Below are 17,735 nucleotides of genomic sequence, written 5' to 3'. Positions count from 1 at the left end.
CTTTCAGGTTATGTCGATATAGGACTCGTTTTACTGTGGATATAGATACGTTTGTACCTGTTTGCTCCAGGATCTTCATAAGGTCCTTTGCTGTTATTCTGAGACGGATTTGCACTTTTCGCACCAAAGTACGTTCATCTCTAGGAGACAGAACGCGTCTCCTTCCTGAGCGGAATGACAGCTGCGTTGTCCCATTGTGTGTATACTTCTGTACTATTGATTGTACAGATGAACGTGGTACCTTCAGGCGTTTGGAAATTGCTCCCAAGGATGAACCAGACTTGTGGAGTTCTACAATTTTTTTTTCTGAGGTCTTGGCCGATTTCTTTTGATTTTCAAGCAAAGATGCACTGAGTTTGAAGGTAGGCCTTGAGACACATCCACAGGTACACCTTCAATTGATTCAAATGATGTCAATTAGCCTATCAGAAGCTTCTAAAGCCATGACAAAATTTTCTGGAATTTTCCAAACTGTTTAAAGGCACAGTCAACTTAGTGTATGTAAAATTCTGACCCACTGAAATAATGATACAGTGAATTATAAGTGAAATAATTTGTCTGTTAACAATTGTTGGAAAAATTACTTGTCATGCACAAAGTAGATGTCCTAACCGACTTGCCAAAACTATAATTTGTTAACAAGAAATTTGTGGAGTGGTTGAAAAACAAGTTTTAATGACTCCAACCTAAGTGTATGTAAACTTTCGACTTCAACTGTATATGAAAATCCATAGCTGCTGTGTTATAAAGAAGGCTTTAGATAAGCAATGGAAAACCTCATACAATATATCTCATATATATACAGTATGTAATATTTAAATGTGCAATATTATCAAAGAGTGATTTCTTGTAGGCCTCTCCACTAGTTTTGGATAGATGCACCAACTATATTGTGGAGAAAAGCTGGCATCATTATTTTTTTGGTTGCAGTAGGGTATTTTTTTTTACATTTAACTTATGCATTTTCATATATCCATATGTATGACTTTATTTTGATGGTTATAATTACATAATTGTACAATAAGATGATCTAGAAATGATATGGTGATGCATATTTTTAACCTGTTTTCTAGATAAAATTCCTTTGGAAAAAAGCAGAGTTGGAATGATTTTGTTGTTTTTGTCATAAGTAAATGTAATACAAAGGTATTAGGTAGATTTGGGACCAGGCAAAGCATTATGTAAACATAAACACTATGTAAAATGGCAACCTTTGGAGTTAAAATACACTCTCCTCTTTTAGCACAAACAAAAGGAGATGAGAAAACAAACATTGTTTAATACAAATCCAACATATTTCATGTTTTATTTTATTTTTTAACAATCCTGTTTAGTCATGGGTAAATTTAATACTAAGATATTAGGTAGCAAAGCCCTTATATCAAGTATAAACCTGGTAGAGAGCGTCACCATGAGGGAAACGTTCAAGACGTTCAATAGCACACAGTGGGATCCTTGCAAATAGTCTTTCCAAGCTAGAGGGCAGTGGTGCGCTATAGGAGATTGGGATTTAGGTCCCAAATCAATCAATTGCAGATAAAACAAACTACACTGAGGGTTCACTCAGACTGTGCGGGTTCACTCAGACTGTATACGCTGTATTTTCAGGATAGTTGTTGTTTCTCGTCAATAACCAATAACAATGTCTGCAAGGGAAGAAGAGGAAGAAGTGGAATTGTTTCAGGCGTTTTAATGTGGTTAAAGTAGCTACCCAGTGAAAATCACATTTTTAAAAGTTCATATTCTTTTAACTCATATCCAAATGATGTTGACTCACCCTATACTCATTTTTGTGTCCAAAGCATTCATAGGAGAAAAAACCCCACCTCAAACTAAAAAATGCTTGCTATTTCCTCATAGAACATGTCATATTCATGAGGAGGATGGGCTGGCCAATCAGCGGTCTAGAGGAGGATGAGCTGGCCAATCAGTGGTCTACATGCGTTCATATTTTTAATGACCAGTATATGCCCAAACCATTCTGTTGTTGGGATACACCCACACCATTCCAACACAGAAAAGCTATTGTAATTATAGGTCATATTTATTAGAAATCTGTAAACACTGGGCAGGTACTTTAACATGTCCAATACAGCATAAATATTCTGAATGAATGAATGAATTCTTTTATCATCAGATACCTGTACATACACTGAATAAAAATATAGAAACACAACATGCACAAATGTCAAAGATTTGAATGAGTTACAGTTCATTTAAGGAAATCAGTCAATTTAAATAAATAAATGTAGCCATAATCTACTGATTTCACATGAATGGGAATACAGATATGCATCTGTTGGTCACAAATACCTTAGGGTGTGGATCAGAAATCCAGTCAGTATCTGGTGTGACCATCATTTGCCTCATGCAGCACAACATATATCCTTTGCATAGAGTTGATCAGGCTGTTGATTGTAGCCTGTGGAATGTTGTCCCACTCTTCTTCAATAATTGATCCCAGACTAGTAACACAATTATTGCTGTGTGAAGTTGCTGGATATTGGTGGGAACTGGAACATGCTGTCGTACACGTCAATCCAGAGCCTCCCAAACATGCTCAATGGGTGACATGTCTGGTGAGTATGTAGGCCATGGAAAAACTGGGGCAGTTTCAGCTTCCAGGAATTGTGTACAGATCCTTGCGACATGGGGCCGTGCATTATGCTGAAACGTAAGGTGATGGCGGTAGATAGATGGATCTCGTCACGATATCTCTGTGTATTCAATACCCTGGTGAGGACAACGAGCATGTAAATGAGCCTCCCTGAGACGGTTTTTGACAGTTTATGCAGAATTTCTTAAGTTGTGAAAACCCACAGTTTCATCAGTTGTCTGGTTGACTGATCTCAGTTGATCCCACAGGTGAAGAAGCCAGATGTGGAGGTCCTGGGCTGGTGTGGTTACACATTGTTTGTGGTTGTGAGTCCAGTTGGATGTACTGCCAAACATTACATTCTCTGGCAACAGTTCTGGTGGATATTCCTGGAGTCAGCATGCCAATTGCACACTCCCTCAACACTTGAGACTTCTGTGGCATTGTGTTGTGTGACAAAACAGCACATTTTAGAGTGGCCTTTTATTGTCCCCAGTGTAATGCTCATACTGTTTAATCAGCTTCTTGATATGCCACACCTGTCAGGTGGATGGATTATCTTGGCAAAGGAGAAATGCTCACTAACAGGGATGTAAACACATTTGTGCAAAACATTTTAGCAAAATAAAAGTTTTGTCCACATGGAACATTTCTGGGATCTTTTCTTTCAGTTCATGAAACATGGGACCAACACTGTTCAGTATATATCATCATGACTCAGCCAAAATAGTTGACTTTCTGCTTTCTGGCAAGTCTAACTGGTTCATTGGCTGGGGGAACACCTTTATTTCTAAAACATAACCCACTCTCCTCCCAAACGTGAATGTGCAAGTCATATTGCAAAACCAACAAAGGTGTATATAAGGCCAATACAAAGAGGAGAGCAGGTATTGCATTTTGCGTTAACACACTACTTGGCTCTACAAACCACCGCTGATAGCAGAGAGTAAGTGAATGCATAGCAAAACTTTTAATCTACTCTTCTTGCCTGTTTAGTTATAGGTTATGGTTGATTTGTATAAAAAGGGTAGAAAACATGCACATTCAATATATTTATGTAAGTGCTGCTGGCTATTCTGAAGTAGGAAACTGACAATAAAGAACATTGACTTTGTACTGCACACTTCAGAGAGGTAACTAGTGTGCAGAGCCCTTAATTTTCTGTCTTTCTTACTAATAATTACTGTTTTTGTTTTCTCTTTAGTGTCTCTCACACTCACATATTTTCCAGTCCGAGGTACTGTATGTTGACCTGATCAATGTTCCATCAATGTTGAACTTTTCAGTTTTAAGAATGGACAGCTATTGAAGTGCAAAATACTGTAGCCAACATTTACCCTGGTTGTCAGTCTGTTTCTGCTCTCTTGCCAACATTTCATGGAATTTTCATGCAAAACTTGGCTATTGAAGTAGACTTTTTAAAGGCCCAATGCAGTTAAAAATGTGATTTACCTGTGTTTTTTGATATAGATAATTGTATAATTTTAATTTAAAACAATCATGGTAAGGTACTAAATTGTTACCCAGAAATGATTTGATATTGAGATTTTAAAAAATGGCTACATTGGACCTTTTAACCTTTTCTTTTAAACACAGAAACAATTATGGATATAGAGTTTGCTTATTAAACAGTCAATTGCATTTTGCCCTTTAACTCTCTGTATAACTCTCTGTTGTAAGAACCAGACATTTTGTCAGGCCGTACTAGGGTTTCATTTGGTAGAGATTAGGCGCGTTCTCACTGCACCTTAGCTCAGGGCTAAGAGCCTCCTTAGCCCAGCGCTAAGAACAATGCAGTGTGAAAAGGCCTATTTTTTTCCCCTGCCCCGTATAATTAAGAATTAGAATACAATGTATTTGAATAGGATCTCCATGGTCTGTGCTTTAACAGGTCGTGCTGAGGTCATCCGAGTGATGCTCAAAGACCAAGGGGCAGAGTTTGATGAGAAGGTCATCACCATGGAGATGTGGAAGGAGAGCACTCTCAAAGCCAGCTGTGTGAGTAACCCGGTAACCAGTGTACCATAGTCAAGTTATGTTATTGCATTTCACATCACTTTTACATGCAGACAAAAATGTCTTCATTAATTCAGGGGTTGGTGGGGAGGGAGTAACCTTCGGGGGAAAAAAAGTACTTTCAAAAAGTGAATAAATGTGTATCCTTGGCTGAATGTTTACTGATACACCGTCGACAATGTTCTCCTAAAAAGGTCAGTTTAGATAGCAACTGAGCAAACATGACACTGGCAACCCGGGCTTCTAAGCAACATTACCCATGTGGGCCTTACAGAGAAGGAGAGAGCCCCTAACAAGCCTTACAGGGGGAGGTTGGGATGCAAGATCAGCCAAACAGAACTTGATAAACATATCAATAGAAAACATTCCTACCACAAATACTGTCTTTATAAAAAAAGCACACTGTGCATTATGCATAGCTCACAAGGTGTTGTTCATGCACTTATAATGCATTATGAAGAGGGTATTCATAGGAGGTATTCATCTCAGAATCATGAATTTGAATCATGACGTTGAGATGCTAAGTGATTCAGGACATGACAAATCACAATTATGATTTTTGACAGAGGATTAGAAGTGAATTGTTGATCATTTTTCCTTTGCTTTTTGTACACAGTTGTTTGGTCAGCTCCCTATATTTGAAGACGGTGACCTCACTTTGTACCAGACCAATGCCATAAGGAGACATCTTGCACGGAAACTTGGTAAATGGAGAACAAACAGACAATCCTGCTTGCAACATATTGAAATTCATATTGACTCACCCAATATGTCTTGATCAATCCTCTGCTCCAGGACTCTATGGCAAAGACCAGAGGGAGGCTGCTCTCATTGACATGATGGATGAAGCCATTCAGGATCTCCTAAACAAATACGTAAAACTGATGTTCGAGAAAGATGTAAGTGTTCAAATGTATGATAAATGTAACCACTTTGATCTAAACCCATCGTCTCCCTCATAATACAGATCTGTTGCTGGATCTTAATTTGACCAGTTTTGTCACAGTAGTAAAATAATCCTGCAGCAGGAGGATTTGATTATTCTCAAAAAGGCTTTTACAGAAATGTGTTTTGTTTACGTGAGAGATCTAGTGAGAGAAAGATAACTGTTTATGGTACTACTAGGGCACTTATAATTTCCCGCAGAGCAGGAAAATTCTCTGCGACAACAGTGATCAAATGAATATAGTATATGTATATCATAGTATAGTAGTAGTATAGTATTGACTGTAGGAAAAATTGGCACTTACCTACTGTAACTGCAATGCAAGTTTGATTAGATTGAGCCCCAAAATGATTAATAATGATATTTGGTTCCCCAGGACTCCGGTAAAGAGGGGTACCTTAAGGCACTGCCAACAGATCTCAAGCCCTTCGAGAAAACCCTGTCCGGCGATAAAGGAAGCTTTCTGGTTGGCGACAAGGTACATTCACTTATATTTTCTAATTATCATCAAAGACGTCAACTGGCATATACTGTACATGGGGGTAGGGGTAAGGGGTTAGGGGTGGTTTTGGACCTGGACTTCTCATGTACTCATGCTCTCTTCCTCTCTCTGGCAGATCTCCTTAGCCGACTACGCCCTGGTGATCCTGCTGATCCACCACCAAGTCCTCAGCCCCCCCTGCCTGCATGCCTTCCCCTCCCTCCAGAGCTACCTGAAGAGGCTGTGTGCCCGACCCAACCTGCATGCTTACTTTCATAGCGACGACTTCAAGAACAGACCCATCATTCCTGGGAAGAGAACCTAAAGTCCATGTGGCCTTAGTCCTCTTATCATACCTCAATATTATATAATATCTAATAAGCCACAATATGTTTACATTCAACCAGAATGGATCACCTTGAATTGTAATTAGGCTGTATATTGAGTACTGTGTGTCTTGGTGGAGTAGGTTTCTGTCTGTTTGTGCCTGGTACCAGTTCTACCCACTTGTGGCGAGGAGTGTTAAAAATTATGTTATTGTTTAATAAAGGACATTTGCATATACATAGAATTTTCGCTATTGTTTTGTGTGTCAAATATTGGCAGATACGTTTTATATAAAAGCAATAATACCCTTGAGGCTGTGGTCTATCAGATATATTGTAATGACTAGGTAGTTTTCCAGCCACCTTCTCCCAGCCATGCATGACAATATATCCAATATACCATGACCTCCTGGGCTTCATTACTTAAATATTTTAAATGTAATATTTTCCTTTTAGAATAAGTGGTAGTAGATCCTATTGACACTTGTAGAAACAATTGACTAAAACATTGTCTCAAGTATTCTATTACAAACAGCAGCTCAACTTACCTACAGTGAAGAGCCAAATGTGCAAGTCATGGTTGTTGTCAGGTGTCAAGTTAAGAAAAAAAGAGTGTGAGGAGACAATATATAAGGAAGGAGGATCAGGTTTGGTATTTGCAGTCATATATTGTGAGCATTTATACTGAACAAAAATACAAACGCAACATGTAAAGTGTTGGTCCCATGTTTCATGAGCTGAAATAAAAGATCAACAGAAATGTTTCATACACAAAAAAAGCTTATATCCATCAAATGTTGTGCAAACATTTGTTTACATCCCTGTTAGTGAGCATTTCTCCTTTGCCAAGATAATCCATCCACCTGACAGGTGTGGCATATCAAGAAGCTGATTAAACAGCATGGTCATTACACAGGTGCACCTTGTGCTGGGGACAATAAGAGGTCACTATAAAATGTGCTGTTTTGTCACACAACACAATGCCTTAGATTTCTTACATTTTGAGGGAGCGTGGCATTGGCATGCTGACTGCAGGAATGTCCAACAGAGCTATTAACAGAGAATGTAATGTTAATTTCACTACCATAAACCACCTTCAATGTCATTTTATAGGACTTGGCAGTACATTCAACTGGCCTCACAACCGCATACAATGTGTAACCACGCCAGCCCAGGGCCTCCACATCCAGCTTTTTCACCTGCAGGATTGTCTGAGACCAGACCAGCCACCCGGACAGCTGATGAAACTGAGGAGTATTTCTGTCTGTAATAAAGCCCTTTTGTGGTGGAAAAACTCATTCTGATTCACTGGGCCCGGCTCCCCAGTGGGTGGGCCTGGCTCCCACGTGGGTGGGCTATTGCCTTCCCAGGCCCACCCATTGCTTTGCCCCTGCTTAGTCATGTCAAATCCATATATTAGGGCCTAATTTATTTATTTCAATTGACTGTTTTCCTTATATTTACTGTAACTCTGAAAAATTATTGAAATTGTTGGATGTTGCGTTTATGTTTTTTTTTCGGTATAATTGAAAGAGACTCATTGGGCTTAGGAAATGTCAACTTTTTGCAGCTCTACATTTGTTTGCTCTCAATTTCCCAATTTACTGTGGTTTGGCCTAATTCCAGGCATGCATGGAATTCATGGACAGGTAAACTGTAGCATGTTCATGGACCACACCTTAGAGAAGGCATTTTTAAATGCTCACATGAGGAGATATGCTTGAAGATACATCTACAGTACACTCTTAGAAAAAGGGTTTAATGGGTTCTTAGGCTGTCCCCATAGGAGAACCTTTTATAAAAATCCTTGTTTGTTCCAGGTATAACTTTTTGGTTTCAAGTAGAACCCTTTCCAAAGAGGGTTCTACATGGAACCTGAAATGGTTCTACCTGGAACCAAAATCGGATTTTTACCTGGAAACAAAAAGGATTCTCCTATGGCAACAGCGGAATAATCATTTTGGAACCCTTTTTTCTAAGAGTGTAGACAGGGTGACTCAGAATGGTAAACTTTTCCTTTTTCTCCAAGATCGCATAGCAGTTTAGACGTCTTTTGTCCTCGTCTTGTCGTGTCCTGTATATATATATATTTACAACTTTTTTCATATACATTTTATTTTTATTTTCCATCAACTCATCTTCTAAACACTCTCCTGCAACCAGCCTCACCAATTTATATTTATAAAAAAGTATTATTTACCTCAGATCTGCAATCCTTCAGGAAGCTAGCCAGAAACTCCAGGAGGCTGGCCAGAAACTAGCCAGAAGCTAGCCAGGAGCTAGCCCAGAAGCTAATCCAGAAGCTAATCAGAAGCTAACCACGGTTTGTGGTCATCGGCTGTCCTTTAGCTCGAAAATCTATCGAAAATCTATCGCCAGTTTTGTACGGCGCAGCGCGGCTCGGAACGGAACATACCGGACCAATTTTTCTCTCCATGTCCCTGGATTTCAACTGCTCTCTGGACATTCATACCCGGATCTCACAGCTAGCTAGCTGCTATCCGTGTGACAGTCGGCTTTCGTCGATTCCGGAGCAAACATCGATTGTTCCGGTGCTAGCCAGCTCCGTCAATCACTCCTGAGTTCCATCATTCACTCCTGGGCTGCAGTCACCTATCCGGACCCGTTTCACTGCCTACGCGGAGCCCCACCGGGCCTTCACAACCGGATTGCCGACGTTATCTACCTGAATGAGATCCGGCTGGCTCCTCTGTCGCGACGTTACCTGAACGCCCATCTGCGGCCCGCTAACCGTTAGCTGTCTTACCGGCTGCTATCTGAATAGACAATCGGACAATTTATTTATTTTTATTATGTTTTCTTCTCGGGCCTCTATAACTATATCTATTGTTCTTATTTTTGTTGTTGTTGTGTGATTTGGATTAATCCCCTCTACCACACGGAACCCTACTAATCTACTGACCGAACGCAAGAGGTGGCTAACAACAGACCTCCATCCTATGCTAGCTTGCTACCGGTTGGCCTGGCTAGCTGTCTAAATCGCCGTGACCCTAAACCAACCTCTCCACTCACTGGACCCTTTTGATCACTCGACTAAGCATGCCTCTCCTTAATGTCAATATGTCTTGTCCATTGCTGTTCTGGTTAGTGTTTATTGGCTTATTTCACTGTAGAGCCTCTAGTCCTGCTCACTATACCTTATCCAACCTATTAGTTCCACCACCCACACATGCAATGACATCTCCTGGTTTCAATGATGTTTCTAGAGACAATATCTCTCTCTTCATCACTCAATACCTAGGTTTACCTCCACTGTATTCACATCCTACCTTACCTTTGTCTGTACATTATACCTTGATGCTATTTTATCGCCCCCAGAAACCTCCTTTTACTCTCTGTTCCAGACGTTCTAGACGACCAATTCTTATTGCTTTTAGTCGCACCCTTATTCTACTCCTCCTATGTTCCTCTGGCGATGTAGAGGTGAATCCAGGCCCTGCAGTGCCTAGCTCCACTCCTATTCCCCAGGCGCTCTCTTTTGACGACTTCTGTAACCGTAATAGCCTTGGTTTCATGCATGTTAACATTAGAAGCCTCCTCCCTAAGTTTGTTCTATTCACTGCTTTAGCACACTCTGCCAACCCGGATGTTCTAGCTGTGTCTGAATCCTGGCTTAGGAAGACCACCAAAAATTCAGACATTTTAATTCCAAACTACAACATTTTCAGACAAGATAGAACTGCCAAAGGGGGCGGTGTTGCAATCTACTGCAAAGATAGCCTGCAGAGTTCTGTCCTATTATCCAGGTCTGTACCCAAACAATTTGAACTTCTACTTTTAAAAATCCACCTCTCTAAAAACAAGTCTCTCACCGTTGCCGCCTGCTATAGACCACCCTCTGCCCCCAGCTGTGCTCTGGACACCATATGTGAACTGATTGCCCCCCATCTATCTTCAGAGCTCGTGCTGCTATGCGACCTAAACTGGAACATGCTTAACACCCCAGCCATCCTACAATCTAAACTTGATGCCCTCAATCTCACACAAATTATCAATGAACCTACCAGGTACCTCCCCAAAGCCTTAAACACGGGCACCCTCATAGATATCATCCTAACCAACTTCCCCTCTAAATACACCTCTGCTGTCTTCAACCAAGATCTCAGCGATCACTGCCTCATTGCCTGCATCCGTAATGGGTCAGCGGTCAAACGACCTCCTCTCATCACTGTAAAACGCTCCCTGAAACACTTCAGCGAGCAGGCCTTTCTAATCGACCTGGCCGGGGTATCCTGGAAGGATATTGACCTCATCCCGTCAGTAGAGGATGCCTGGATATTTTTTTTAAATGCCTTCCTAAACCTCTTAAATAAACATGCCCCATTCAAGAAATTTAGAACCAGGAACAGATATAGCCCTTGGTTCTCCCCAGACCTGACTGCCCTTAATCAACACAAAAATGTCCTATGGCGTTCTGCATTAGCATCGAACAGCCCCCGTGATATGCAGCTGTTCAGGGAAGCTAGAAACCATTATACACAGGCAGTTAGAAAAGCCAAGGCTAGCTTTTTCAAGCAGAAATTTGCTTCTTGCAACACTAACTCAAAAAAGTTCTGGGACACTGTAAAGTCCATGGAGAATAAGAACACCTCCTCCCAGCTGCCCACTGCACTGAAGATAGGAAACACTGTCACCACTGATAAATCCACCATAATTGAAAATTTCAATAAGCATTTTTCTACTGCTGGCCATGCTTTCCACCTGGCTACTCCTACCCCTGTCAACAGCACTGCACCCCCAACAGCAACTCGCCCAAGCCTTCCCCATTTCTCCTTCTCCCAAATCCATTCAGCTGATGTTCTGAAAGAGCTGCAAAATCTGGACCCCTACAAATCAGCCGGGCTAGACAATCTGGACCCTTTCTTTCTAAAATTATCTGCCGAAATTGTTGCCACCCCTATTACTAGCCTGTTCAACCTCTCTTTCGTGTCGTCTGAGATTCCCAAAGATTGGAAAGCAGCTGCGGTCATCCCCCTCTTCAAAGGGGGGGACACTCTTGACCCAAACTGCTACAGACCTATATCTATCCTACCATGCCTTTCTAAGGTCTTCGAAAGCCAAGTCAACAAACAGATTACCGACCATTTTGAATCTCACCATACCTTCTCTGCTATGCAATCTGGTTTCAGAGCTGGTCATGGGTGCACCTCAGCCACGCTCAAGGTCCTAAACGATATCTTAACCGCCATCGATAAGAAACATTACTGTGCAGCCGTATTCATTGATCTGGCCAAGGCTTTCGACTCTGTCAATCACCACATCCTCATCGGCAGACTCAACAGCCTTGGTTTCTCAAATGATTGCCTCGCCTGGTTCACCAACTACTTCTCTGATAGAGTTCAGTGTGTCAAATCTGAGGGTCTGTTGTCCGGACCTCTGGCAGTCTCTATGGGGGTGCCACAGGGTTCAATTCTTGGACCGACTCTCTTCTCTGTATACATCAATGAGGTCGCTCTTGCTGCTGGTGAGTCTCTGATCCACCTCTACGCAGACGACACCATTCTGTATACTTCCGGCCCTTCTTTGGACACTGTGTTAACAACCCTCCAGGCAAGCTTCAATGCCATACAACTCTCCTTCCGTGGCCTCCAATTGCTCTTAAATACAAGTAAAACTAAATGCATGCTCTTCAACCGATCACTACCTGCACCTACCCGCCTGTCCAACATCACTACTCTGGACGGCTCTGACTTAGAATACGTGGACAACTACAAATACTTAGGTGTCTGGTTAGACTGTAAACTCTCCTTCCAGACCCATATCAAACATCTCCAATCCAAAGTTAAATCTAGAATTGGCTTCCTATTTCGCAACAAAGCATCCTTCACTCATGCTGCCAAACATACCCTTGTAAAACTGACCATCCTACCAATCCTCGACTTTGGCGATGTAATTTACAAAATAGCCTCCAATACCCTACTCAACAAATTGGATGCAGTCTATCACAGTGCAATCCGTTTTGTCACCAAAGCCCCATATACTACCCACCATTGCGACCTGTACGCTCTCGTTGGCTGGCCCTCGCTTCATACTCGTCGCCAAACCCACTGGCTCCATGTCATCTACAAGACCCTGCTAGGTAAAGTCCCCCCTTATCTCAGCTCGCTGGTCACCATAGCATCTCCCACCTGTAGCACACGCTCCAGCAGGTATATCTCTCTAGTCACCCCCAAAACCAATTCTTTCTTTGGCCGTCTCTCTTTCCAGTTCTCTGCTGCCAATGACTGGAACGAACTACAAAAATCTCTGAAACTGGAAACACTTATCTCCCTCACTAGCTTTAAGCACCAACTGTCAGAGCAGCTCACAGATTACTGCACCTGTACATAGCCCACCTATAATTTAGCCCTATCAACTACCTCTTTCCCAACTGTATTTAATTTATTTATTTATTTTGCTCCTTTGCACCCCATTATTTTTATTTCTACTTTGCACATTCTTCCATTGCAATACTACCATTCCAGTGTTTTACTTGCTATATTGTATTTACCTTGCCACCAAGGCCTTTTTTTGCCTTTACCTCCCTTCTCACCTCATTTGCTCACATTGTATATAGACTTGTTTATACTTTATTATTGACTGTATGTTTGTTTTACTCCATGTGTAACTCTGTGTTGTTGTATCTGTCAAACTGCTTTGCTTTATCTTGGCCAGGTCGCAATTGTAAATGAGAACTTGTTCTCAACTTGCCTACCTGGTTAAATAAAGGTAAAATAAAAAAATAAATAAAAAAACAGATTTTCTGGTATGCACTGACTGGCCACAGAAGTCTTTATGCAGATCATGAGATTTTGCCAAGTCATAGAAATGTCCATAATAGTTGTCTGTAGATATATAGTACTCACATTTGAGTTACCCCATATTTACACCAAGAACCTTCCAGAGACATACATAAAAAGCACACATCTTGCCTCAAGTCATTAAGTCTATATTTTTCCAAAGAATATACCTAGGTTAATATTGCAGTTAAGTACACTGAACAAAAATATTAACGGAACCTGCAATAATTTAAAAGATTTTACTGAGTTACAGTTCATATAAGGAAATCAGTCAATTGAAATAAATTAATTAGGCCCTAACCTATGGATTTCACATGACTGGGCAAATGCACAGCCACGAGGGGGCCTTGGAGGGCACAGGCCCACCCACTTGGAAGCTAGGCCCAGCCAATCAGAATGAGTTTTTCCCCACAAGCGGTCATGCACAGTCAAATTAACGCCTACAGCTGCTAAATGTACACCTACACACGATAACTTGACGTGTTCTTTAACATGCTAATTTTACTAACCAATTTCCCTAGCTCCTCCTTTCAAACAGATTTCATTAATCGGTGTACAGTCAGTTTAAAGCATCAACACCATATTGTGAGAAAGAACTTCCTTATCCATTGCAAACAAACCCTAAATGGCTGCACTTGGCTTCTGCTCTCCAATAATCCTGGACTTGATGCCCTTCAGTCCACGTTATAACAAGGTTGATTCGGGAGGGACAAAATGGACCCGTAGAGAGAACACTGTGTTCCAGCGAACTCCCATGGCATTTGTTAATTTCTCTTTTTATATAGATTTTCTAGCTTGAAAAAGTGGTAGAATTTGCTAAATAGGCTATCCTACAATGAGTATTGACGGCTATTTCTCCAAAATTTCTGACAGCATGCCCAGCAGCACTACTAATAACTCGACCAACATTAGCAAAGCTAACACCATTGCGGATCCAGGCACAATGGACCTGGTGATTCAAAGAATGACGGAAAACATTACTAAAGTGATCGATATTAAGATAGGAATGGTCTTGGAAGCAATAGCAAGCCATTCAGAAGAACTACAGAGGGTTGTCAAGCGTGTGGATGAGGCAGAAGGAAGAATTGCTACTGTGGAAACTTCAAACTACATCAAACTTCAACTACATTTATGGACACTAAGATAAAGGCACTTGAGAAACAGGTGCGCAAAATGGCGGAGCACATTGACTATGACTAAGATTATGGTCAATGGATCGCCTAAAAAACTCCACACCTGAAGAGGCTGCTGCATGTATTGACTCTCTCGGGTAAATAACTTTAAGCTGCACCTTGGATAACTTTTAAATTTGGATCTGATCATGAAGGAGTGATGTGAGTTCTCAAGTGCTCCTGTTCAGTAATATTCGTATTTTATTATTTTCTTGCTAAAGCAACTGCCACTATAGCTCAGACTGAGATATGTGTGAATCTATATTGGTACCCAGGCTTGGTTTTAGGTGGAAGAGCCTCAATCTTCTTTTATTGATTTTAATTTCCAATAATATAAAGGATGAGGCTATAGAGTGGCTATGCGGACTTAAGAGTCTACATTGGAGAGTTCAAATTCCCTGCATGTTAGTGTAAAAGTTGTTAAAGTACTGTGTGAGTTTCACCAGATTCATATATTAATATCGCATGTTGATTTGTTATTATGCATGTCTGCATCCTGGGAGTAGGGGAGTGTGTACTTACGTTTTGCCCTGCGTGTTCAAATCATTTTGATGCACTATGAGAGGTAGGCAGGCTTTTTCTGTCGTCTTCAGAAACGTTTGATTATTTTAAGCACAAAGTCATACACACAGTGTTTTGTTCATGAATAATGTTGTATATTTAGAGGTTACTCATAAGTGGATGGTATTGTTAAGATGCACTTGTAATTGTACTTTTTAGGATGATATCAACATTCTGAATTCAACATGTGGTTGGATATCAGGATATTGTATGTGTGAACGATGGCTAGCTCCTCGAATGATCCCAGATCCCAGTATTGTGCATCTGTTGTAGAAAGAGGCGACGATTCGCAGAACATATGAGCTCTACAAATGTTTTATTTTCTTTTGGATGCAAGCATGTGGTTTTATCTGTGTTAAATATATGTTGATGCATAATAAGGAGAGGCTGTAAAAAAAAAAAATGTATTCGAAGGTCATTTTGATGCACTATGAGAGAAAGAGTCGATGTTTCTCAGAACATATATGCTCTACAAATGTTTTATTTCTCTTTTGGATGCAGATGCAGGATGCAGAGAGTGAGTTCTGCTTGATTAAAACTACCACACACAACGCAGAGTTACAGGGGTGCAGTACATTACTGGCATTAGCTAGTGGGAAAACCCCCTTTTGGATCTTTACATGTTTCCTTTTCAGGTTTAGTATAGTTCAGGGTTCATATCGTTTGTTTATGCTCGGTGAGATTTAGGAGAGTTCACCACATGGGAAAAGGTACCACCCCATCTTTACAGTAAGATTCAGTCTGGATATTGGTTGGTCAAAGTGCAATGGCAGGTAACAGACTGTGTGTATGTAAATGGTACATTAGAGGGAGCCATAACCCCATTAAAAGGAAGAAGGTACTGCTGAAGTTAATGAGCAGCAAGGTTGACTCACTTTTGCCCCTGATGCCAACCAAATTAACGTGATGAGGGACAAGGTTTATGATTGTGGTTTAAGAGATCCTGCTTTAATCCGGAGGCAAAAATAGACATGGTTTTTAGGGATGCTGACGGAGAAGGGGCAGCTGATGAGGGTGATCCCTCAAGATAATGTCTTGGGCTGCTAATGAGTGCCATCCATTCCTCTGCAATATTTGAGGGACCTGATTGGCAAAAATGCCTTTCTTGCAACTCTCAAGGTGAGTTACACTTTTACACCAACAGACACATTTGTTTATGGTAATATGTATGACTTGAGTAAGACATTTGGTTTTTATGTTATGTAATGTGTCCTTCATTTACTGTTTGTATTCTGTGTGACAGCACTCTATGATGGCGTATACAAGCAGGAGGTCACATGATTGCGGTCTGTTCGGTACTTGGGGGTGTAGAGACACACATTTTTTCAGAGAGGCTATACAGGCAAGTGTGTCGCCTACAACCTCCTGTGCCAAAACTGAAAGAAATTGCGGAATATGACTCAGAGAGAAGTTGGAGAAGGTAAATAACTTTAGACTGTCATGGATATTATGTGACTGTTAATTTGCACTAAGTTTGAAAAAATATTAGGGTTGTAGTCTTTTTTAAGGGTAGTGATAATCAGTTTATTGTTCTGCTAATTTGTCCCAAAACACTTATTGAACTATTTAAGATCCAGTTAGCACAAACTGTTGACGAGGCACAGGAAGCGGTCATAGAGGCCACCAAACAACTGGTCATGTTGGTTTCAGTGCGATACATTCGTACATTGGAGGAGAGGGATGCCCTGGGGAGTCAGCCACAAAGTTCTACTTAGAAAGCAGGTTACGGGATGAGGAATCTCATAAGTTGAGTTAAATTCTTCAGGGCAAATTCATAATGTGACTTTTTTTGATTTATGATTTAAAAGTGTCTGGAGTGTCTAGGTCTCCTGCCTTACATTAATAGACCCTCAAGCCTCTTCAGAGAGGTTTTCATCCACGCTGAGAAGCCTCTTTTGGCCAAAGACATAGCTTCTCTCTTCAAAGCAGAGCTCGCCCCACCTGGTACCAATCAAAGAGCAATAGAGAGCAGAGTCGTATGTTTCTGGAGGGACTGGCTACTGGAGGTGGAAGGTTAGGTGCAAAACCATGATCATTGAAGTAACACGGCCCACATCAGTAAAATATATCACCTAATCACTCTCACAACTGTGGGACACCATGTTATAACCTTATTCTTTCACATAATAGATCAATTAAATACCAAACTACTTTCACTTAGAGTATCGTGTTCTCCAATAAGTTACTTATGGACCCCCCCCCCCCCCCCCTCCCCTTCTTTTTTCAGAGGGGAACGCATACCCTTTAACCCTGGAGAAGGTTATCATTTTCACTTCGGGGGCTTCAGCCATTCCTGGGCTGGGATTCCTAGCGGAGCCACAGATACAGTTCTTCCACAAACAAGAGAAGGAGGCTGCCAGGATCTTCCCGGAAGCAAATACATGCAGTATTATTTTAAGGCTGCCAATACACCCAACTTACGCAGCCTTCGGGGAGAAAATGGAGAGTGGAATTCTACAGTCACCAACATTTGGTGTCATTGTCAAAGACAGCCACCCTAGTCATAGACTGTTTTCTCTGCTACCGCATGGCAAGTGGTACCGGAGCGCCAAGTCTAGCTCCAAGAGGCTTCTAAACAGCTTCTACCCCCAAGCAATAAAACTACTAAACATTTAATCAAATGGCTACCCAGACTATTTGCATTGCAACCCCCCTCCTCTTTCACGCTGCTGCTACACTCTATGCCTAGTCACTTTAATATCTCTACCTACATGTACATATTACCTCGACTAACCAGTGCCACCGCACATTGACTTTGTACAGGAATGCCCTGTATATAGCCTCACTATTGTTATTTTACTGCTGCTTGTGATTTAATTATACTTGTATTTATTTAA

At 41.1% G+C, this 17,735-nt stretch overlaps 1 protein-coding gene across 1 annotated transcript; it reads left to right on the top strand.

The window, feature by feature from the left end:
• Window positions 1–3,412: 3,412 nt before the first annotated feature.
• On the top strand, window positions 3,413–7,125 carry LOC110505158 (glutathione S-transferase P). The gene is made up of 7 exons (XM_021584182.2): window positions 3,413–3,542; window positions 3,801–3,833; window positions 4,488–4,594; window positions 5,229–5,316; window positions 5,408–5,511; window positions 5,935–6,036; window positions 6,176–7,125. Coding segments are annotated over exons 1-7 (624 nt in total). The 5' UTR covers window positions 3,413–3,541; the 3' UTR covers window positions 6,365–7,125.
• Window positions 7,126–17,735: the final 10,610 nt, after the last annotated feature.

The sequence above is a fragment of the Oncorhynchus mykiss genome, chromosome 31 (assembly GCF_013265735.2).
Source record: "Oncorhynchus mykiss isolate Arlee chromosome 31, USDA_OmykA_1.1, whole genome shotgun sequence".
In the NCBI taxonomy this organism is placed as follows: domain Eukaryota; kingdom Metazoa; phylum Chordata; class Actinopteri; order Salmoniformes; family Salmonidae; genus Oncorhynchus; species Oncorhynchus mykiss.
The sequence above is the reverse complement of the archived record's forward strand: the minus strand, read 5'-3'. Positions and strand labels throughout refer to the sequence as shown.

Excerpts from the sequence above, each read along its gene's own strand:
- LOC110505158 (XM_021584182.2), top strand. Across the intron at positions 4,595-5,228 it reads GCACTCTCAAAGCCAGCTGT|TTGTTTGGTCAGCTCCCTAT; the intron begins GTGAGTAACCCG and ends TTTTGTACACAG. Across the intron at positions 5,512-5,934 it reads AACTGATGTTCGAGAAAGAT|GACTCCGGTAAAGAGGGGTA; the intron begins GTAAGTGTTCAA and ends TTGGTTCCCCAG.